Source organism: Fusarium vanettenii (assembly GCF_000151355.1).
Source record: "Fusarium vanettenii 77-13-4 chromosome 10 genomic scaffold NECHAsca_14_chr10_3_0, whole genome shotgun sequence".
NCBI lineage: Eukaryota > Fungi > Ascomycota > Sordariomycetes > Hypocreales > Nectriaceae > Fusarium > Fusarium vanettenii.
The window spans coordinates 853,036-874,070 of NW_003315871.1; the positions used below are offsets into that span (position 1 = coordinate 853,036).

Genomic DNA, 21,035 nt, shown 5'->3' on the forward strand with positions numbered 1-21,035 from the left:
AGTTAAACACGAGACCCGCATTACAATGTGGAAATGAACAAGTAAAGGCAAGGGAGGCCATTCAGGTCGAGGTTGTACAACCAACGGCCAGACACTTGCCTTGATGTTGAACAATTACACTCTAGCCCATCTCGAGGTTGATCATCACGGGAATAGCTCGCCTTCAGGCTTCAGCTATTAAACAAACATTTCAGCCCAGCTGTCTCTCTTTTCTTTGACAACCCAATCTCCCACTCCAAGACAAACTCCGGATCCATCTGGGGCGGTCTCGTCTCGCGCGAGGCGCCATCGGGGCTGCCGTCTCGTCAGGCGCCGCCTTAGCCTTGCGGGATGGGCTGCTAATTCCGGTGGAGTTGGTCGATCGCCTCTTGAGAGTTTTTGATGGCATGTCTCGGAAAGTACAATTAGTCTAAACATACGACTGACCTCGTTTGAGCCCATGGAAAAAGTCGAGATATCTCGGGTAGAGTAGGAGGGAGAATTGTTGGGCTTCAACTCGCTTCGGTGGAGAGTTGCAGTGAACAAAGCAAGCAGAGCCTCTCTTCTCACAAACGATCCGTCATCTCTACAACTCTAGACGAATCATCAGCTCCCCCTCGTCAAAGTGCCAGAGTCACACCTTTTGGCGGTAATGGGCTGACGTTTCAGCCCGCTCTCGCGGATCATCATGGCCCGGCCTCTTTTGTTCGTCCTTCCCTTGGTCCCTGATTTGATCAGCCCCCCCCCAAAGTTTTCTCGTCTCAGGTGCTGTCAATCATACAGTACCCCCGCTCGCACGAGGAGACCACGAGCCAGATCCTGGTTCTTCCTGCAGACGTAGCACGTGGCTTTTTATCTCCCAGCTGTTGAGTGAGAGATAGATCAACGACTTTCTGGCCCCAAACTATCCCGCTTGAAGAAAGCGTCCGTCCCCCCTTCGGCAGTGTGTGCGTCTCGGCAGCTGGATAGCCAACAACGCTCGCTTTGATCCATCTCGGACCCCAAGGTGGGACTGATTCGGACGTCTGTGGCTAAAAGTATATCGCGAGGGAAGTAGCTGTATGCTTTGGCGGACTCTTGGTTGGTGAGAGACTTGATGAGGAGGCATTGGGTGGAGATGAGAAAAGTGCTTTGACCGTGTGTGGTCTTATTGACGTTGGAGACAGAAAGAATAGCCCGAGACGGAGAAACCGGAGATGTTCATGGTATGGCTTGCTCTTATACCCGGTCAACTCACACATACTTGGTGATACAAAGGATAAGACGAATGTATTTCAGCTCTACAAGACTCAATGTACAAAACCCCAACCCCTTCACATCATCATCAGCGCTTGGACTTGTGTCTCTTCTTGCTAGACTTGGTCTTGCTCGAGGTGTACTCCATGTCGATCTTGTACCCCGAGCCTCCCGAGCTCGACTTGGATGTCGACGGGGACGGCGTAGAGTCCTCCTCGGACGCGGCGGCCGGGAACCCCCCGATGAGCGAAAAGGCCGAGCCGCGCCGATGCGACTTTGTGGCGCTGCTGTATCCGAACTTGCGGGATGCCGAGCCTTTGCGCATCTCTGGGAACGTCATGTCGGGTGTTGGATCGCGACTCGAGCCTGGATATGTTAGAGTTGGTGGATGAGAGGTAAGGGATGGACTCACCGTATCGGATACACTTGCTACAGCAGCCGTGATCACACGTCGTCTCAACAGCCTCGACGGTATAGGACTCGGGATCCATCTCGAGACGGCTCAGGGGCATGGTGCACCATCCTTGAGTGTTTGGCCCCTGGCGGCACGAGCAGCAAGTCCAACTACCCCCTTTGCTCTTGAACTGGCAGTTCTGGAGGGGGCAGTCGGAGTTGGTGGGCTGGGCGGCGGCGAACGAGATGTTGGAGCAGGGCGTCTCGTAGCCCGTCTCGAGGTCGATGAGGGCAGAGGGGCAGTAGTGCCAGTTGATGGACGTGTGGGAGCAGGGGTGATGTCGAGGATGACCGTGGCACATGTTGCTGGTTGTGGATTGGAATGAATAGATGTTGTGGTATGGGCTTTGGGAGGTTGGTAAGGGGTATATGGAGGTGAGATGAAGTCAAAGAAGCTTGATAAGAGGTCAAGAAAGGTGAAGTTCGATCTGGACAGACGATTTGAGGAGTAAAGTGAGAAGGATGAGATGGAATACAGCAAACAAGCAACATTCCCATCAACAGCAGCCTCACTCATCCCCTATTTATACACCTCGTCAACTCGCCCACCAGGATCCAGAGCAGCCTATCCATCTGCGTAGATCGACCTCGACGACCTCGGCTTCAAACTCATCAGCGAAGCAATTTTCACTTCTCGAGACCCAAAACCCACTTCAAAGCATCCACGACGAACACCACCGTCAACACCCTCAGGCAGGCAGGGCGTTCTGCACCACCCCAGCCATTGGATCCAGTGGCTGCTCTCTCAAGATCGTGTCCTGCGGCGCTGCATCATCGGAGGTTGCCTGTCCCCTCCGATGCGGCGTGCTTGCGATGATGATGGTGGTGGTGGTGGTTTCTTGGGCGGCGCTTTTCAATGTCTCGGGTGCTCGAGGGGGGGTTTGTGTGACGGTTCTCGGGGGATTGATAGGACGCCACGATGATCTGGGAAATGTGCACGGCGGGCGAGGTGACGAGGCGCCTCGTGAATGGATGCTGTGTGCGTGGGTGGTACAAAGATGCCCCGCTGGATGGGCGGCTACGAGGGGCGGTCTGCGAGACGAGATCGATCCGGGAGCCTGGTACTGGGGAGCAGGTAAGCAGGCTGTGAGTTGAGTTGTGATGATGGTTAACTGGATTGAGAGAGGTTCTTGTTCGTTTCACTCACTGATGTGATCTAATGAGTCAAGAGAAGTTGTATCCTCACACAACCCGGAAACTCGCCGAATTCTGCATCTTGGTGATAGCACGACTCTGTCCACAAGACCTAGATCGAAGCCCCCTCGGCCGTGTAGCTGTGCATCTCGATTTAGACCCCCTGGTCTTGCAATGCAGGCTGACGGGATCTGGTGCAACGGGACATGTCAGCCTCGGGAGGAGATGGGACAAGCCACGAGGACAAGATCCGGCGTGGTCGGAGATGTGATCACAAGCGGTGAGGTAAGAGAAGACTGCAGTTTTACTGCAGACATCTAGTTTGAAGTTGAGAGGCTATACGAGAGTGATGACGGTGGGTTGGCTGCATATATGGAGTAATTAAGGCAGTAGCCCGTAAGCCAAGATGAGAACTCTCGATTATTACTGTCAACTCGACAAAACTAAGCCAAACTCGACACGCCCTAACCCTGGGTATCCAGCCAACTTTTACTCTATCCAACCAAACTCAGGAGGAATACTCCCTGGAGGGCATACACGACTTGCAGCAGATGTGCTCGCAGCGGTACGTGCCCCCCTCGCCAATCATGACGCAGCTGCACCTCCCGCCGACATTCCACGTCTTGCCGCACCAGCAGCAGTCCCAGGCCTGGTTCTTGGCCTCGAAGGGGCAGTCCGGGAGCGGGCACTTGGGGAGCGTGTAGCCCGAGGGGGGAGGGTACGGGATGGACTGCTTGGTGGTGCTCGGGCAGGCTCTGCGGCCTCGCGCGAGGCCCGAGGGGCAGTAGGTGATGTGTGTAGAGACGTGCTCGCAGGCGAGACGGAAGGTGACTTGATGACACATTTTGAGTGAGACTTTGATGAGAGTTGGTGTGTTGTAGTTTTTGAGAGTCTGAGATTGAATTGCTAATATTGAGGTTATTGTAGTAAATTAAAACTCAAAGATGAGAAACAACAAGTTGATGAGAGTGATTCTAAACTTTAGATGAAGAAACAAGCCATTTATACTTTTTTAAAGATGCCCTATTATTCCCTTCTCCGACTTTCCTTTCAATATCCTTCCCCAAGAAATCGATAAAAAAAGGAGACGGGTTGCAACTCGAACCGTATTGGAAAGACCCGAAGGCGGACATGGCTGGTCAAACTCTTGACAAAGAAGATCGGGAAGAAGATTAGAGCTGGAACACGGATCTTGTATTAAGCCAACGCGAAAATAGAAGCCAAGAAGCCATCCCTGGTGTTTTTTCCCTGCAGAGTTGGCGGTCTAGGGTCATGGAATAGGAACATCATGAGCCTCATGGGTGTTGTTGAGATGGAGAGTTCTTTTTTTTGTTGGGTGTGTAACAGTTGCTCTTGTCGGTTATTCATGCTTTTCGGACCCTTGAGAATGAGGCTTTGAGGAACCTCGATTCTCGTTGAGTTGGCAAAAGAGGACAAAGATCGGAGGACGAGTTGTTTGTGAGTTACCAAGAAGGGCCATATCATGAGCGAATCTGGAAGAACAAGACCAGTCTGTGAAAGACTGAATGATGGAACGTTTCCCGAAATAGGTAATAGACCAAAGATTTCAAGAGAAGTCGTCGTCTGTGGTGGATTGGTCGTGATTAGTATTCCAAGGCGTGAATGTGCATATTCACCCCCCCCCTGAAGATTTCGGATGAACAGGGCCCTGGTTCGAATGTCTCACTTGCAACTTGGACATACACCCTCCGATATTCTTCGGCCTCGAAATGATACGCTCCTCACGTCTTGTCCTCTGTGCAGTTCTCACAGATCTGGTGATAGCAAAACGTGTCCGGGGCAGTGGGTTGGTAGTTGAGGCACTGGTAGCTCGAGTTTCTTCCCCTCCCACACGCGCAGCACACCCACCGCCCGCCGAGATCCTCAAGACGACAGGCTCCGGATTTGCACCTGGGATTTATCAGGCAGAGGCCCATGGTGCAGGGGTTGGAAATGTCTCCGCCTGGGGAACTGTCCGAGATGTCGTCGCAGGGCGCGAGGGCTCTCCCACTGAGGGGATCGTACAGGGCAGCGGCGCAGTAGCTGTAGTGGCAGAGGTAACTCACGGGGCGGGGGCAGGGGGGGATGTGGTGGTAGTGGAGGTAGTGGGCGATGCACATGGCGGTAGTAGTGTGTGAGGTTACACGAAAGTGGTGTGTGTGTCTCGGGAGGTTGCTCAGCTGATACGATCGAGCAGGGCTGAGGGGGCCGTGATCGGGGAGAACTATGGCTTGTTTCGGGATCTTGGACTGATGAGGGTTTGATTCGTTCGTGGGCAAGTCGAGGCGAGAGGGGATCTTGAGCGAGCTGACTGGTGGCGTGATTTGGCCAGTCAGGTTGTTTGCTCTGGATCGAGAAGATAAAAGGGTTATTGTAATTGAGTGTGTGACAGAAGTTGACAAAGGTGTTGACTGAAAGGGGAAGTATGGTGAGGGAAGGATACGTCTTTGTGTGTGAGTAGATGGGAGTTGTTTAGTCCTGATAGACAAAGGGAAGAGGGTTGAAGAGTCCACAAAGCGGTTGACAACTCTATGGACTTTCAAGACAGATGTGATCTATGCAAGGAACTGTGAGATGCTGAATCATGCAAGTGAATATGCCTGAGAAGCACCAACATGTCAGGGACCTGCAGAACCGAGGGGGAAAAGGACCCTTTATGCTTGATCAACGGTACCACCGATCGATGATGATTACTAACCTGACCAGAGAGGAACACCTCGACGAGGCTGAAGTCATCTCGGTCCCGAGATTCATCTCTTGACAATTTTCGCATCCTAAAAGAGTCAGCGGGATGTGCGACATGGAGTTGCCGGCGTAGTGCAACGGGACGACAAGGAACGCCAATAGACTTGTCCAGAGCTGAAGGAGCAAAGAAGGAAAGGGTTGAATACGAGTTGGGGGGCTTGGAACCATAAATAGGAAGTTTATCAACACTAAACAGTCTAATATGGGAGGAATTTTGGACTGTTTGGACTGTTTGGAGTCTTTTTTGTTCATGTTTCACGGGCACCGCGTGCTTTTCGGAGGACAGACCTCGTGGATAGCTCGTGGCATGCCGGGATGAAGTCTGCGACACAGAGTTTACATGTGTTTTGGGAACGTGTGGGATGGAATCTATAGATTGTAAGACTTGTTGCCCCTTTTAAGCTGTGGTCGTTGTAGCAAACTTGAACGATGACTGTTGCTCTTTAGCAGCTGACTCCACTACTCCTTATCTTCATCACTTGTAGAGAAAAAAAGGCCTAGAACTTTGGCAGTACTACCGGAAAAACGTGAGGACCTCGTGGCAGCGGCGTGGGCCGGGTCACACTCTGTATCCCCTTTAATATTGAGCGCTGAGCTTCCGTGGCGTTTTGAGGAGGCGATTTCAGCCGCAGTATCAAAAGCCGCGATGCTAGCAAGTCATATCCAAGATCCTAAGGGGTTGTTTCTTGGGATGGTTTGTTGTTGGAGGCTATTGGTGAGCAATCACCCTCTTGTGTAAACTCGCTAGTAACGTGGTAGGTATCATTCTAAATGTAGAGTCTTTTCTCATCTTTGGGTGTGACTCGAGTTTTTTCGGCACGATCCTGGGGGCGATTGTTTGACTGTACAATCGTAGACGATATCATTGGGTAAACTCCAAGTTTGCGTTGTTGGTGGCCAAGAAGCTCATTCGAGCAATGTGCTTGTTCGGCGGTTTTCTTTCTTTTTTTCTTTCATCACCAACGTTGCACTTTTGGTGTACTGGGTTGTAGAGCTGAACAATTGTTGCCATCCACGGTGAACACTTGAATAGATAATTGAGTGTGAAGATGTTTAATTCCTGTTCGCTGAAGGGGTTGAACTGGAGGTGGTATAGATAGCCCGACTCCTGTCACTGACTGTAGCAAACCACCTTCATCGATACTAGACTCCTTCACCGATACACAACAAGAACTACACACGAAATGGCTACCAAGGGCACAGTCGTCGTCTACGCCACCGGCGGTACCATCGCCGGCACTGCCCCCAGCAGCACATCCACAGCCATCTACCAATCCGGCTGCCTCAAAGTCAACGAGTTGATCGAGAGGCTTCCAGAGCTAGAAGACGTGGCAGAAATCACAAGCAGGCAGATTTGCAACGTGGGGAGTCCAGATCTAAACTCGGAGATACTGATCAGTCTGTCTCAACAGATTGAAAAGGATCTCATGAATGATTCCGTTTCTGGAGTTGTCGTTACTCATGGGACGGATACCATGGAGGAGACGGCTTTTTTTCTTGACTTGACTATCAAGTCTGACAAACCTGTTGTTCTTGTTGGTTCTATGCGGCCTGCTTCGTCGCTTAGTCCCGATGGACCCATGAACCTCCTCGAGGCTGTTCGTCTAGCGAGCTGTAAGGATGCCAAAGGACGAGGCACAATGATTGTCCTAAACGACCGCATCTGCTCTGCTAGGTTCACGGCAAAGATCAACGCCAATAGGGTTGATGCCTTCCAGGCCGGTGACCAAGGATACCTCGGGACCTTTGAGAACTCGATGCCAAACTTCTTTTACCCCCCCGTGAGGGCAAACTGCTGGCGGCACTTTGACATTGGCGGGTTAGATTCCTCGAAAGGTCTTCCAAAGGTCAACATCCTATGCGGACATCCAGAACTCGAGACCGAGCTATTCGCAGAGTCTATTAGATGCGGAGCCAAGGGCGTAATCCTAGCTGGGATGGGCGCAGGATGCTGGTCTAAAGATGGAGGCCAAGCCATTAGCAAGGTGCGAGAAAAAGGAGATCTAATCTCGGTAATCGTGAGCTATCGAACTGCGTACGGCTTTGTTGATAGTGCGAACGAGTTGTATGGCTTGGGAGAGTGGGCTGTTGGAGGGGGGTTTCTTAACCCGCCTAAGTGTCGCATTCAGCTTCAGCTTTGTCTTGCGACGGGCCTTGATGTGGATAAGATTCGAAAGGTTTTTGAAGCGCGCTGAGGACATGTTTTTAGGTGTTGAGTAGGAGTTGGGTAAGGAAAAGTCGATGCTTGCATTGTTTTGTTTAGAGCTGAACTTGCGGTTTAGACGAATCCTTCAGCTAGGTTTTTTCTAGAAGCTGAATTAAACCATTTCCACTGGTGTTAATGCCTTGCAAATAGGTGAAAGCTTATGGCCGGTAACTTGTGATTTATTGTGTTGGGCCGTGATGTGGTTTTGGTGATATCCCCTGTCGCGACGACTATCAATGATACTGGCAGCGGCTTACACGTTTAAGCGTAATCATCATGGTCAGAGAATCTATCCTTAGGATGACAAGACTAACGCATAAAATACTACTCTGCTGCGTTGTCAGCCCTGCGTCTGACACTTGGCTCAACACCTCTGCTGCCTCCTTCGCCGCATGATTCCATTTAAAGGTCCCAGCACCCAATCCAGAACATCCCTATGATAAAGAGAATGTTAGTGCTGATATATAGACAGTGCCTCGTCAGATGGAGCGTGGCTGACGTTGGATGCTCCCAAGGCAAGCGGAGGGTATATGATGCCGTGGTGGCCGCGCTTGAAACGAGAATGTAGTTTATTTGAACGAAAAGCTTAACCGTCTCCTTATATCGCAATCATGGAGTTCCATCAGTTCACCAAACTTCCACTGGAACTCCAGACTCAAATCTGGGAAGAATACATTCCTTCTGGCCCTGCCTTGCACGTCTTCGATGTCTGCTTTCCCTCATGGGAGGGCGAAAAACGTGCAGAACAAGCCTTCAAGGAATCTGAAGCCAAACGAGAAGTAGTCGATCAGTACAAGAAGCAGGTATTCTTTGATCGCTTTGAATCAGAGCATGGAGCGTTTGATCCGAGCCTGTATCGTGTCGCAACGTCTTCACGGCTCATCAGTCGCGTTGCATATGAGATCACAAGAAAAATCGAGGCGAAACAAGAGACCAACACGATACACCTCCCCGGCCGCGCGCAAAAGATCATGATACCAACATCAGACGTGCTCATGCTGCGCTTCCGTGAATCTCCAACCGATCATACTCAGCTGGCTACCGAGACGCTGAACTGTCCGCCGCCGATCGGGGAGCTGCTTCAGAGCCAGTGGTCGGGCGAGATGGCGTCTGCTTTGCAACGGGCCAAGAAGATTGCCATTAACGTGACCGAAACATGGGCAACGGGATTATACGGAGAGATGGGCTTCGAAGAGATTACCTTCTTTGCTTCCACGATTCAAAAGGGACTGGAGGTGTTGTATCTGGTTGATGACTGTGCGGGACGATGCAAGGGATGTGAGAGAGAAGACGTCAAAGCGGAGGGTCTTCAGAGGAGGGATCAACTGTGGAAGGATCTAAATGAGGACGACGAAACAAGACCAGGTGATATTGTACGCGCAGTCTCGAGACGCTATGTCGAGGTGTTTGACCTTGAGGGACTCGGCTGGGCAGAGCATCCGTCGTACATGTTTGCAAGAATCATCAGCGCCGCCATACGGAGCCAACAACGAGACGAAGACAAGGGCAAGTTTCAGGGGGTCAGGGTCTTGGTAGTTGAGGACGAGTGAGGACACAGAGTCACAGACAAAAGGTAGAACTGATATATCACGGTGAAGAAAGTATAATGCTGAAGAAAAGATGATGCCCGCTTGGCTATTGCCGGGATATACCATAACGCCATACATGTTCTGCCACCTGATGTACATTTAAAATCTGCAACTGTTAGCCAACACTCAAAGCAAAACTCAGGGGACTCACCTTATTTCATACGAGCCTGCTCTCGTCATGTACCGCACCCACTTGACGCTCGAGTAATTACTCTTCTCAAACACCTTGAGATACCTCACCAGCAGCCCTGAGCTTGTAAACATGAGCAGACTAAAGTTCATGCTCAGCGGCGGCCGGCTCCACGCCCTCTGGTTGGTCATGCTGGTCAGGATGGCCTCGGCGCTGAGGACGTATTCACTCTGGCCCGTGAAGCGGCCAATCTTCCACACAATGTTGTTCTCGCTGGGCTCGTACTTGGCCTTGCCCTGGGTACAGCGCTCCGTGATCTTGGCCGTATTGAGAGGCGTCGGGATCTTGACGATGACGTTTGTCGCGAACAGCTTGGAGCCGAAGTTGGCCTTGACGCCGATGCTGTATTCCACCTTGGACCGGCCGACCTCGTTGACGATGGCGTGCACCTTGAAAGGGAGATTAACGTTCTCGGTGGCACGGTATCGCATGAGCTCGAATTCGCCGTCTGGGGGGACGAAGCTGATGATGCGATCGCTGTCAAACTTGCCCAGCTTGACACACTGGTGGAACTGGCAGTCTTCGAGGGTGACACTACCAGCTGCAGCCTTTGTCGCCTTTGTTCCCATCTTGTTCCCGCTCGGAAGACTCAGGAGGCCGTCGTTATCGAGCAAAAGTCGGTCGTTGAGGCCAAACTTGCACTCCGGGGTGCCCGAGAGGTAGGCGCGCATGATGATCTGGCCGGTAACGTCGGCGCGCAGGACGGCGCCGGTTGCTGACATGAGCAGGTTGACGTCCTCGATCACGTCGACGAAAGCCTCATTCTTACGGTACTTTACGTCGGCCTTGCGCCAGGAGAGGGCGCCGGTGGCCTGCATGGTGATCTTGGACGTGTCTTCGCGGCGGGATTCCGACTTGACGCCTTCGGTGGTAATGTACATCTTGAGGGTGTCGGTCTCGGTGTTTTGGGGATAGCCAAAGTCGATGATTTCTGACACATTAGCTGTGAAGACTCCAATGTGGAAAGAGTCTCACCGTCTAGCAGCTCGTATACTAGGACAAAGTTGTTCTTGACAGCCTCCTCGTCAAACTTGCCAAAGTAACCCTTGCCGAGCTGGATCAAGCGGTAGAGGAACTCGAAGACGAGAGCGGCGTTGGCATTGCTCTTGGTGATGGCCACCAGGTAGATATTCTCGTGCTTGACATGGCTGAAAGTGGTGCTCCCGAGGGTCAGGATTGGCGAGCGCACTTGGGCGTTGGAGATGACCTGGATGCGGAAGACGTCGGCGAGACGGGGTCGGCAGTCGTTGCGGAAGGCGCGGAAGATGAGGTTCTCGCCCTTTTGGTTGAATATGAGGACGCCCGACAACATGACGGGAGAGGGGAAGCAGGCGCTGCTTCTGCTTCTTGAATATGTACGTTAGGAGATGGGAGGTTGAGGTGTTGCTAGGGTGGATGGACTTCAAGATAGGAGGCGCCGTAGTGGGGGATTCTGCCGAGTGTCAAAGGCGGTGAGCGAGATTACTAAAGGTGAATGCGACTCAACGTCTGACTTGGGTAGTGCAATTTAATAAATAGAATCATTAGATGGAGAATGAATTGATTTCTCTATTGTCATTGAGCTTGATCTTTACTATTAATTGATTCGGCGTTGGTTGTTGCTCTTCGTCAACGGTCTCCTCTGTGGCGTTTACTAAACGGTACGTGGAGGTTACCCGTACTCCAGCTTCTCCAGCCTCAAGGGTCCAGGATGCGACAAACAGCTTATATGGCTATTAAAATGGCAAATAAATGCTATCCGATATGTAAATATGGTGAATTGTCTCGCACAGCAAGTCTCCTGTTTATGCTGACTCTCTTCAATCTCGTCCCACGTGGATCTTCCAAGGATCATGACTTGGCACCTCCCCAGGTTATCCATGTCTCCCGCGTCATCTGCTGCGCCGCCAACACCAATTTCCTTGATCCCTTGACCAACATCAACATCCTCTCTTGACATGAATTACTTCTCTTTTTATCCGTAATTAACATTTCAACATTAAAATGACATCTGCCGAATTTCCCCAATCGTTTGTGCGACCGTGGAAACAACTCCTGCAGTCGCGTCGCGATGAACAGCAAGACGACTTTCCAAACCACCACGTTGATAACATCGATTCGCTCGTCACCACTAGCTCGCCCAAGGCATTGTACGTGGGAACAGGTCACTCAATCTATACGCGCGCTCTTCTTCCCGCCATTCTCAGCGCCAAACACTCTGTTCAGCTCATCACCTGCTACTGGGCCGACTCTCCGTCTCTGGATGCTATCCGCGAAGCCCTTCTCCAGCTTGCCGCTGCACGTGCAGAAGCCAACGTCGAGTCACCTCTCAAAATCACGATTGGGTTCTCTTCTCGCGGTCTATTTCAGAAATTGTTCCATCCTGCTTCGAGAGACGGCTATGTTTATCCTCCCTTGCAGTGGCCCAAGCTGGGTCTCCCGGACAAGGACGTGCTGCAGAACGCGCGCATCGAGCTGACGGTCAAGAGTCTGTTCTTTACCCCGTTTAGCGTCATGCACCCCAAGTTTGTGATTGTAGATGGCAAGAGGGCTTGGGTTCCGAGCTGCAATGTTAGCTGGGAGAGGTGGTTTGAGGGCTGTGTTGAGGTTGAGGGCGACATTGTTGATCGTCTGTCTGCCTTTTACGAGAGGGTATGGGGAGAAACCAAGGTCTCTCGCCAGGATGATGACCATGATGAGATATCGATAACTCGTCTCCCCGAGAATACCGTCAACTCGACCAATGACAACGAAACAGCGACGCAATCAATCGAGTTTCCCACCACTGGCCCTGTGCCAACCATCTTTCTCCCTTCTTCACACCATCGGAACCCCAGATTCTCCTTCTTTCCCTTCCTATCACAGTCAAACCCGCCAATGACTCCCCTCAACGCCGCCCTTCTAACCCTGTTCGCAAATGCCCAGCGAAAAATCACTATTCTTACCCCCAACGTCACGTCGTGGCCTGTGGTTGAAGGGCTCTTGGAGGCGCTTGCACGAGGTGTGGACGTGCAAATCAGAACGAGCAAGGGTATGATGCTTATCGAGCAGCTTATCACTGCTGGTACTACTACCGCCTGGTGTTTACGCAAGTTCATTCAGAGGTACAATGCCTTGGCCAACCAGCCGCGTCCGTCGGATCCGGAAGCACAGGCGATGGCGCCCGGTAAACTGGAGATTCTCTACTATAAGCAACTCGAAGCTAGACGGGACATGGAGGATGAACCAGTCGTGAGCCACTTCAAGATGACGCTCGTGGACGACGAGTATCTCGTGTTGGGTTCAGGCAACATGGACAGAGCAAGCTGGTGGACGAGTCAAGAAATTGGTCTATTATTCTACGTCCCTGGCTTTGAAGGCCAACGACTTTGGAACGATGTTTTGGAGAAACGCACAGAGGTGCTCTTCCAGTCCGATCACCCTAAACGCCTGGTCTGAAGAAGACACACCTATGAACCCTCGGACGCCTTAATCCTCTCCCACACGCTGACAAAGCTCTCGGGGCTGTTTGCGCCCTGCAGTCGGAACCGATCTTGGAGGACATAGTCGGGAACACCGGAAACACCGCTGAATCGCGCCTCGCTCGCCGCCTGGTCAACCTCCTTGCCTCCTTGGTCGCTGTCGACGATGGCCTTTTGGAAGTCGTCTGCCGGGATGCCCGCCTCCACGGCGACGCTCTTGAGGGTGTCGTAGTCGGTGATATCGCGCTCCTGCTCAAAGTATGCGGCGAATAGCCCGTCGAGGGCCTTGCCCTCCACCTCTTCGCCGTACTTCTTGGCCAGCTGGACCACGCGGTGCGAATCCCTCGAGTTTCCAGTCTGTCCGCCAAACTGGAAGTCGATGCCAATCGCCTCGCCCACACCCTTCATGTGCTTGTGCATCTGGATAACGCGTTCCTTGCCGAATCTTTCTTCGTAAAATTGCTGCTTGGATCGGCTTGAAGTGGGACCCTTGGGCCAGTCTGGTTGAAGCTGAAAGGGTTGGTAGCTAACGGAAAAGGTGTCGTTGGACTCGGGGTGCTTTTGCTGCCAGAGTCGTTGAGCGGCTTGAAGCTGCTTGCGGCCGACGTAGCACCACGGGCAGACGGTGTCTGAAGTAACGGTGACCTTGAATTTTGTCATTTTGTCCAAGTTGGTGTGTAAGATTTGTCGATATGGATGGGATGGATCAATAGATGGTGGGATGGAATCGTGGTTACCCGCCTCAACTTTTAAACGCCCGGAGGTAGCAGCTCATCCCCGGTCTTGATCACATCAGCAGCCGGTTGATCACATAAGCGACCGGCCGTGTCGGAATTAATTCGACCCCGCGCGGACGGAGTGGGATGCCGAGGGTGGGGCCGAGCCGGAAGACACGAATTTGGTGTGTTGACCGAGATTTTATTAAGATAAGAGTTTTCTAGAAGTGTGTAGAGAAATACCGGAATGCCACTTGCCGCAATTGCGCTTTAATCTTAGGACAGGGTTTCTTTATAGCGGGTTTTGCATTGACCTTCTTTACCAGCTATCGAGCTTTTAACGTTACCACATAGTTCTTCCAGTTTTAACCACGGCGTGAAACCCATCCAACTCATCCCCTAGCTTGACAATAAGATCTAGCAGCATCTGATCGCATCCGGCACCTCCAAGAATGCCAACGCTCACCGGAAGCTCCTCCTGGCGCATACTCACGCTCGAGTTGAATGTCCGAACACCAATAGGCACCGCATAATCTGGTAGCCCAGCTGCTGCGGCCTGTAGCGTGTGTGCCTCCGGTGGTAGAAACGTAGGGGGAGAAGTGTTGAGTGATCCATCCCGGTACAACTCGGCTCCAGTGCCAAGGGGGTAGATGACCAAGGTATCCTCGCAAGTCGGTACTAGCTGTGAGGTGTACCATTCTTTGTAGACGTCGAGATGGTGAGCTGCCTTCTCGTAGCTGCTTTCATCAATTTGAGCGGCAAAGGCGAGGCCAGTGCGTGGAACAGGGTTAACAAAGGGGAACCTTCCGAACCTTTCTTGATAATCGGCGATGAAAGGCTCACCGAGGGCCCGCCATTGATCCCTGACAAGAACGAGAGGATAGTCACTGATGTAGGCAGAGATTCCCTCTTTGTTGCCTGTATGTTGGATGAATGACTTGTTTGTGTTGACGCGCTCAACTTTGGCACCAAGAAGGGTAGAGAGGTCTTTGATGAACTTGTCAAAGATGGGCCTGGACGTCATGTTGGACGACGACCAGGATTCTTCGGGCAAAACGATGCGTTTGGGAAATGATTTGTAGTTGGACTTGCTCTTGAACCAGTTCTCATATGCCGTCCGTAGCAACTTTGCGTCTCGGGCAATCAAACCAGGCGTGTCCATCTTGCTGGAAACAGGCAAGATTCCATCAAGTGGCAGGCTTGCATTTGTGACTCTGAGCCCGAACAGTCCATTCGCCATGGATGGCCCTCGGATGGAGCCAGTGGTATCAGTTCCTGTACCGAGGTCTAGCCAGCCATACGAAGCCAGTGCGGCACCTGTGCCGCAGGAAGAAGAGGAAGGACTTTGGTATCCGTCACCTCTGGGGTTGAAAGGTGCAAGTTGGTCCACGTAGTTTGCTGTGGGCACCTCACCGGCAGCAAACTGAGCCGTCTTGAGTTTTCCGACGACGACAGCCCCAAGGTCAATAAGACGCTGGAGAGACGATGCTGTCTCATCTGCGGGCGGATAGAGATCGAAGTAGGCTCGAGAGCCGGCGCCTGTTTTTATGCCCTTGAGGTCGAAAATATCCTTGACCCCCAGTCGTAGTCCTGAGAGCGGCCGTTTTGGAGATGGCTTTGGATAGTAATGGCGAGACGGGACAGGTATGCTAATGGCTGCGTTGACGCTCTCGCCAACACTAGCGGTGGAGGGCAGATACGCTCCGTCTGGGCCCTCAATCACGCCCTGGACAAAGGCCATGTTGTAGTCAAGGTAGAGCCTGTAGACTCGAGATAGCTGGCCGGAGGGATGCAGGAAGTATGGCCCAGACGGCAACTTTCCAGCAGAGGTTGATACGAATGTGCTCGTGCCCGAGGACTTGAGATACTGCTTGATCTCGCTCGATAAATGGGAATTTGAGGGGAGAATGAGTGTTGAGAGGAAAGAGTTTGAGATGACATCGTCGCCGTCGAGAAGCTCAGTGATCTTGTTCTGGAGACCTTGGACCGATGAAGGGAATTCATTGATATAGGTCACAGGAAGGACATTGTCGAGACGGGATGATTTTCCGATTTGAACAGACCCAACTGGGGAGTCGGGGGAGTAATAAGTTGTGTCATTGAGTTGAAGAATTGTTGATGCGCCAACGAAACTGGCAAAAGCCAGGATCAAGAGTCTCATTGCAACTGAGCCTGTGTGATGGATGAAGGAGCTGTTGGCAAGATTGCGCCGCTAGAAAGAGGAAACGACAACATGATATATATTCAGTTTAACGAGTGACTTGAATGCAATTGATGCGGTCAAGAGTTTGGCTTGGCATCTGTCACGATACAGAGTGCTCGCCGTATTTACCGGGCGCAAGGTAGTTATTCCCTCATACCAAACTCCAAGGCTAGACAACAAGGGGAAACTGGTTGTCGTGAGCACTAATGCATCCCCCGGGATTCGAGAACATTGCGAAACGACCTCCACTTGGTAACTGAGAGATTTATTGGCAATGTTCCCGGAGATGGGATTGACGGCTCGGGACCGAAGCATGGGGTTGATTAGGAGCGATCCCACCTAACTCTCCAAATGACGCTGGGGTTCCCTTGAAAGAGCTTTCTTAGAGGCTTTTGGGGAGACATATTTGGGATGATCCATAGTTTCTTTTGTGGAATAGCCGTGCTTTAGGCTCAATCCTGTTATCCCTTTTGTACCGAGCTGCGTTTTTACTAACGCCCAACCTGGGATCTGGCCTTTTTTCTCTTAATCCTTCTTAGAATGTTTATCCACCGCCTCGAGGAATGGATGATGTTGTAGTTCTTTGGCGGTCAGCCTGTCTTCTGAAGTTCTGATATCCACTGTAGTATGTTTCCAGCAAAATCGACGAAGTCGTCCTTCTCTTGGCCTGTCAGTTCAGTGGCCATGCCACTCAATGTATTGCCTTCTCGGATAAGGCCTGCTTGATACATCTGGTACAAGACTGAATATAAATGTCTTTTTCATGCGCAAAGCAGGGAGGCTGTGATTGAACCTCCCGTTTTCGCCGAAGAAGGACCTCCCCAACATTCATTCATCGTTGCACATGCTCCACCCCGTGAGTTTGCGATAATTCCCCTGGGGTAGGCCTTTCGGGAGTATTGCTCCGTTTCGACCACTTGCTTTGGAGGAGGACTAAGAAGAGACACCATCTGGGCAAGATGTACGTGCGCATCATACTGGCCATCTTTGCCTGTGGCCCCCGCCAAGGAGATCAACATCTTCTGGCATATTCCACATCTGTTCAAGGGAGTTAGGACTCGAGATCAAGGGCACAGGGGAAAAGGGCTCACTAAAAGGCCCAAGTTCAAGTCGGGGAATCCCAAAAGAGCAGAAGTTTGAAGCCCTGATTAGGATCAAGATAAGATGGAAGTGGAGGTGTAAAGAAAGAGGAAATTTGTTCTGCACGTCGTCGCAGGGGCATGGTTGGCAAATGCACGTGAGGAAATGAACCAGGTGTCGGCATACGGTTAACTATAAATTGACTTTCAGATATGGAAACAGCAGGACTGGAGATTCAGGTATCTACATGATAACTATTCTTACACCCTCTCAGCAAGCAACCTCTCTGTGGCTATCTTGAAGATCATTCTAACCATGGCAGTGTAATGCATGATTGCAAGACAGCAAATTAGGCATTTGTTTTCCAATTAGCGAGATGTACAATGCTCTAAAACTTAAATGATTGCGTTATGATCATAAAGGAGCAAAGAAAACATAGAAGACGATAATTGTTTGTGCTAATCCATTTGGCAACTTCTATGCACACACTCAGGTCTTGTACGCTGTGCCATCCTTGGGCAACTTTCCACTTGCCAGGAATGTTTCCAAAGCCTTGCTAGTATCGCCATGAAGATAGAAGCTCGTATGGCCATAGCCGTTCCTTGTGATGCTCACCCTGTGATCCAACTGCTCCCTGACACTTTGGGCCCAAGCCACGCTGGTATCAGGATCATACACAGAGTTTGCTAACAGAACAGTCGGGGCCTCCTTCGTACTCTTGGCTGAGGGTGCCTTGATATCAGTCACTGGAGCTGGCCAGCCTATGCAGTTGCTCTGATAGTAGTATGATTGTGAAGCACCCCGGGTCGTGGGGGCAAACACGGAAGCTGTAAGGAGCTTTTGCTTAAAGTCTGTTGCTGACCGGGACCGATGCTTCCATTCTTGACATCCAATGGCGAGATATGCGTAGGGAGATTCGCCGGTGAGGTCGGTCGCGATGCGTGAGGTTTGGAGCGTTGTTGACAGGGCTGTTGCATTTCCCTTGCTGGCTTCTGCCAATGCTTCTCCGAGTGCGATCCAGTTATCACCAAGAGGAAGGTCGACAAAGATGAGGAAGTTTTGAACGTTGGATCGGATCTCTTCGCCAGTGACATTGGATCGGCACGTCTTTTTGCAGCCTGGGGCAGGAATCGGTTTGGAATCGGCGCGGGCGAGGATCTTGTCAAAGGTGCGGCTAGTGTTCTTGCCGTGCAGAGCACATGTAGAGTTGTGATCACACCAGTCAAAGAATTTGTTCAGCGTTGTCTCGTACGTGACCGTCTCTGTGAGGAGAGTCATCGTCTCGGATTGGGTTAGGTCTACTAAGCTGTCGAGGGACATGCGGCTGACTGTCTCGGGAAACAAGTTTAGGTACTGGGTGCCTATCAAAGTACCGTAAGATAGACCGAGGAGGTTGAATTTGGGAGAGCCAAGAGCGCGGCGGACGAGTTCGTGGTCTTTGGCGGCGTGGATGCTGTCGAGGTGGTTTATCAAAGGACCAGTAAGCTTGGCGCAGCTTTCACCCAAGCGTCTGCTATAGTTGAGGAGTTTCTTGTATCCGGCTTCATCCTCGACAAAGGTGGCAACTCGTTCATTGAAGATATTGGGATCACACTGGACCTGTGTGCTGAAGCCTGCACCGCGGGGATCAAGACCAATAATGTCGTAATTTTCTCGCAGGTCCTTGGAAAACTCAAGCTGTGAGACGAAACCCGTGCCGGCCGCCGAAACGAGGAACGCAGCGGATACACCGGGGCCTCCGGGATTGAAGAACAGCGCGCCTTGCTTGGGCTTGTCGGCCTTGCCCGTGTGGTTCAGACGGACCAGAGCAAGTCTGACTGTCTTGTCTCCATCTGCAGCGGTCGAGTTGCCTTTATGGTATGCGATGGGGACGTCGATGGTACCGCAGTCGACCCCAGGGAGAACCTCTTTAGGACAAGCACCCCATTTTACAGAGGGTGAAGAATCATGACTCTTTGAGGTGGCGCGGGGAGAAGCGATGGCTGTCGTGAAAAGAAGAGAGTATAAGGAAATAGAGATGAGAAGTCTCAGATATCCTGCCATTGTGTCGATGCTGAAATGAGTACAGATGAACTCCAGAGCAGCTGCCAAGAAACAGAGGCCATCGTGAGATCTTATATCCTCAGCCTAGCTATGATGTAAAGTGACGACCGCCTACATCATCGTGCTTTTCACTTGGTCTCACTGCCGTGCGTTCCGTGCATCGGATAGCGGCAGGCTTGGAGGCTAGTGCTGACCGGTCTCAGCCAACACACGTCACTAGACTTTCCCAGATGGGAAGTGCATTCGAACGCGATCCGCAGGCTCCAGAAAATTGGGCGATTGTTTAAGTGTAATTCAGCCTTATTGACCCACTGCATTGGTGCGTAATATCAAGCCTGCCGTGTGCCGTGTTAGGGGTGTTAGTTGGGACTGAGCGTGTCCCTGAATATCACCTTGGTGAAGAGGGAAATTAGTGAGCAAGGGCAAAGTTGACCTTTGGTCTTCCAGAAGCCCGGTTCTTGCTCTAATTGATCGTGAAGAGGACCTTCTCTTCAAAGTGGCGCTCATAGACGAAACGGGTTGATTCCAATGCCGCAGGGTGAAATGGACCTCGAGTTGATTGCTTCAAACTGCCAATTCCTGATGAGGGTCCTTAACCTGGCTGTTGGACCGGTATAACTATATCTCCTGGATTTGGGAAAGGCCAATCTGTGAATTAATTGACTAATTTGAAGTCTGCTTGGATTACGATGTTCGACGCTTGTGTAAGTGGCATGATCTCCCTACAAGCCCCATCTTTATCTCACGCGTCGTCTGGAGATAACACTTATATGTTTCTTCATTAACTAGCTCAATACTATATTATAGAATCTATACACTGAATTCTCGCACTGTCTAAACCGAAACTTGTCTGATTTCTTCACATTCAAGCCACACCATGTGGAGAGCTCGTGTCAACGCACCAGTGAGACGAGACATAGCTACGGATTCATGCATATGACCCAGAAGACGATAAGCAGGATGAAATGATCATGGCCGGTTGCACCCGTTGGTCCAATTAGTGCATCTATATTTGCCGACATGTGTATTCTTGTCAACTATGGCAATCTCTGCGACTCAGATTTTTGTACCTCGACAGTGACCAACTACGGCGACGGGACATTCGTCTATACAAGCAATACTACTGCTATATAAAACCTGAAATATGGTAAAAATAAAATGATTTATAAAAAACAGTCATCATGAGAAAGCATATCAGGCCGCTTTTGCCGCAACGTGTGCCGCTCTGCGGGGTGGACTCCAGTCACACCAAGGGCGCGTCATCCCAATCCCGATCACGCCGAGAGCAAAGTCGGGCATATAAAAAGCCCGCCAGCTTGACTTCAGAGGTTTTTTATCCACTTTGATCTGCATTAATACTCACCAAGCAACTCAACTAATTCGCGATGGCTGAACAAAAACCTCCTCTGCCCCCGTTCACCAGGGAGACGGCCCAAATCAAGGTCAAGGCTGCTCAGGATGCTTGGAACACCATGTAAGTCTCGTTTACGTGCGTAAGAAAAGAACCGGAACTAATTGTGACATTCCAGGACCCCTTCAAAGGTCAAGATGGCTTACACCCCCGACTCCATCTGGCGTAATCGCGATCACTTTATCAAGGGCCGTGACGAGATTGAGCAGTTCTTGACCAACAAGTGGAACAAGGAGCATGGATACAGACTGCGCAAGGAGCTCTTTGCATTTACCGACAACAAAGTAAGTCGAAATTCTCTGCCTACGTTCTAGGTATCATGTTCCAACTGTCTCCTAGATTGCCGTCCAGTTCTGGTATGAATTCCACGACGACGATAACCAGTGGTGGCGCTGCTACGGCCTTGAGGACTGGACGTTTGACGAGAATGGCCTCATGAAGAAGAGGCAGATGAGCGGCAACAACGTCAAAATTGCGGATGAGCAGCGATGGTTCAAGGGTGACGTTGACGTCAACACAGTGGAGATTGGTCCTGAGCACTGGTGAATTCGACAAGAGAGTCTGGCTATGAATGCCAAAAAGTTACTTTTAATTAGTCTTGCTCCGGATT

The 21,035-nt window shown here is 51.2% G+C and overlaps 9 protein-coding genes across 9 annotated transcripts; 4 read left to right on the plus strand and 5 right to left on the minus strand.

Moving 5' to 3' along the window:
• Positions 1-1,303: 1,303 nt before the first annotated feature.
• NECHADRAFT_96981 (uncharacterized protein) lies at positions 1,304-1,970 on the minus strand (the record flags this gene model as incomplete). Its single annotated transcript, XM_003047804.1, has 2 exons — positions 1,304-1,542; positions 1,628-1,970. The coding sequence occupies 2 exons, from the start codon at positions 1,968-1,970 to the stop codon at positions 1,304-1,306; spliced, it is 582 nt and encodes a 193-aa protein (XP_003047850.1).
• A 1,340-nt stretch (positions 1,971-3,310) lies between these two features.
• On the minus strand, positions 3,311-3,646 carry NECHADRAFT_51120 (uncharacterized protein; the record flags this gene model as incomplete). Its single annotated transcript, XM_003047805.1, has 1 exon — positions 3,311-3,646. The coding sequence occupies one exon, from the start codon at positions 3,644-3,646 to the stop codon at positions 3,311-3,313; it is 336 nt and encodes a 111-aa protein (XP_003047851.1).
• An 898-nt stretch (positions 3,647-4,544) lies between these two features.
• On the minus strand, positions 4,545-4,922 carry NECHADRAFT_50563 (uncharacterized protein; the record flags this gene model as incomplete). Its single annotated transcript, XM_003047806.1, has 1 exon — positions 4,545-4,922. The coding sequence occupies one exon, from the start codon at positions 4,920-4,922 to the stop codon at positions 4,545-4,547; it is 378 nt and encodes a 125-aa protein (XP_003047852.1).
• Positions 4,923-6,731: 1,809 nt separating this feature from the next.
• NECHADRAFT_86082 (uncharacterized protein) lies at positions 6,732-7,742 on the plus strand (the record flags this gene model as incomplete). The annotated part of the gene is made up of 1 exon (XM_003047634.1): positions 6,732-7,742. The coding sequence occupies one exon, from the start codon at positions 6,732-6,734 to the stop codon at positions 7,740-7,742; it is 1,011 nt and encodes a 336-aa protein (XP_003047680.1).
• Positions 7,743-8,364: 622 nt separating this feature from the next.
• Positions 8,365-9,303, plus strand: NECHADRAFT_50956 (uncharacterized protein; the record flags this gene model as incomplete). The annotated part of the gene is made up of 1 exon (XM_003047635.1): positions 8,365-9,303. One exon carries the CDS (start codon positions 8,365-8,367, stop codon positions 9,301-9,303), a length of 939 nt encoding a protein of 312 aa, XP_003047681.1.
• A 186-nt stretch (positions 9,304-9,489) lies between these two features.
• Positions 9,490-10,844, minus strand: NECHADRAFT_50630 (uncharacterized protein; the record flags this gene model as incomplete). Its single annotated transcript, XM_003047807.1, has 2 exons — positions 9,490-10,463; positions 10,508-10,844. 2 exons carry the CDS (start codon positions 10,842-10,844, stop codon positions 9,490-9,492), a joined length of 1,311 nt encoding a protein of 436 aa, XP_003047853.1.
• Positions 10,845-11,515: 671 nt separating this feature from the next.
• On the plus strand, positions 11,516-12,746 carry NECHADRAFT_86085 (uncharacterized protein; the record flags this gene model as incomplete). Its single annotated transcript, XM_003047636.1, has 2 exons — positions 11,516-12,677; positions 12,718-12,746. The coding sequence occupies 2 exons, from the start codon at positions 11,516-11,518 to the stop codon at positions 12,744-12,746; spliced, it is 1,191 nt and encodes a 396-aa protein (XP_003047682.1).
• Positions 12,747-12,824: 78 nt separating this feature from the next.
• Positions 12,825-19,014, minus strand: NECHADRAFT_72599 (uncharacterized protein; the record flags this gene model as incomplete). Its single annotated transcript, XM_003047808.1, has 3 exons — positions 12,825-13,713; positions 14,398-14,425; positions 17,474-19,014. 3 exons carry the CDS (start codon positions 19,012-19,014, stop codon positions 12,961-12,963), a joined length of 2,322 nt encoding a protein of 773 aa, XP_003047854.1. The 3' UTR covers positions 12,825-12,960.
• A 1,385-nt stretch (positions 19,015-20,399) lies between these two features.
• On the plus strand, positions 20,400-20,971 carry NECHADRAFT_96988 (uncharacterized protein; the record flags this gene model as incomplete). Its single annotated transcript, XM_003047637.1, has 3 exons — positions 20,400-20,488; positions 20,544-20,709; positions 20,765-20,971. 3 exons carry the CDS (start codon positions 20,400-20,402, stop codon positions 20,969-20,971), a joined length of 462 nt encoding a protein of 153 aa, XP_003047683.1.
• Positions 20,972-21,035: the final 64 nt, after the last annotated feature.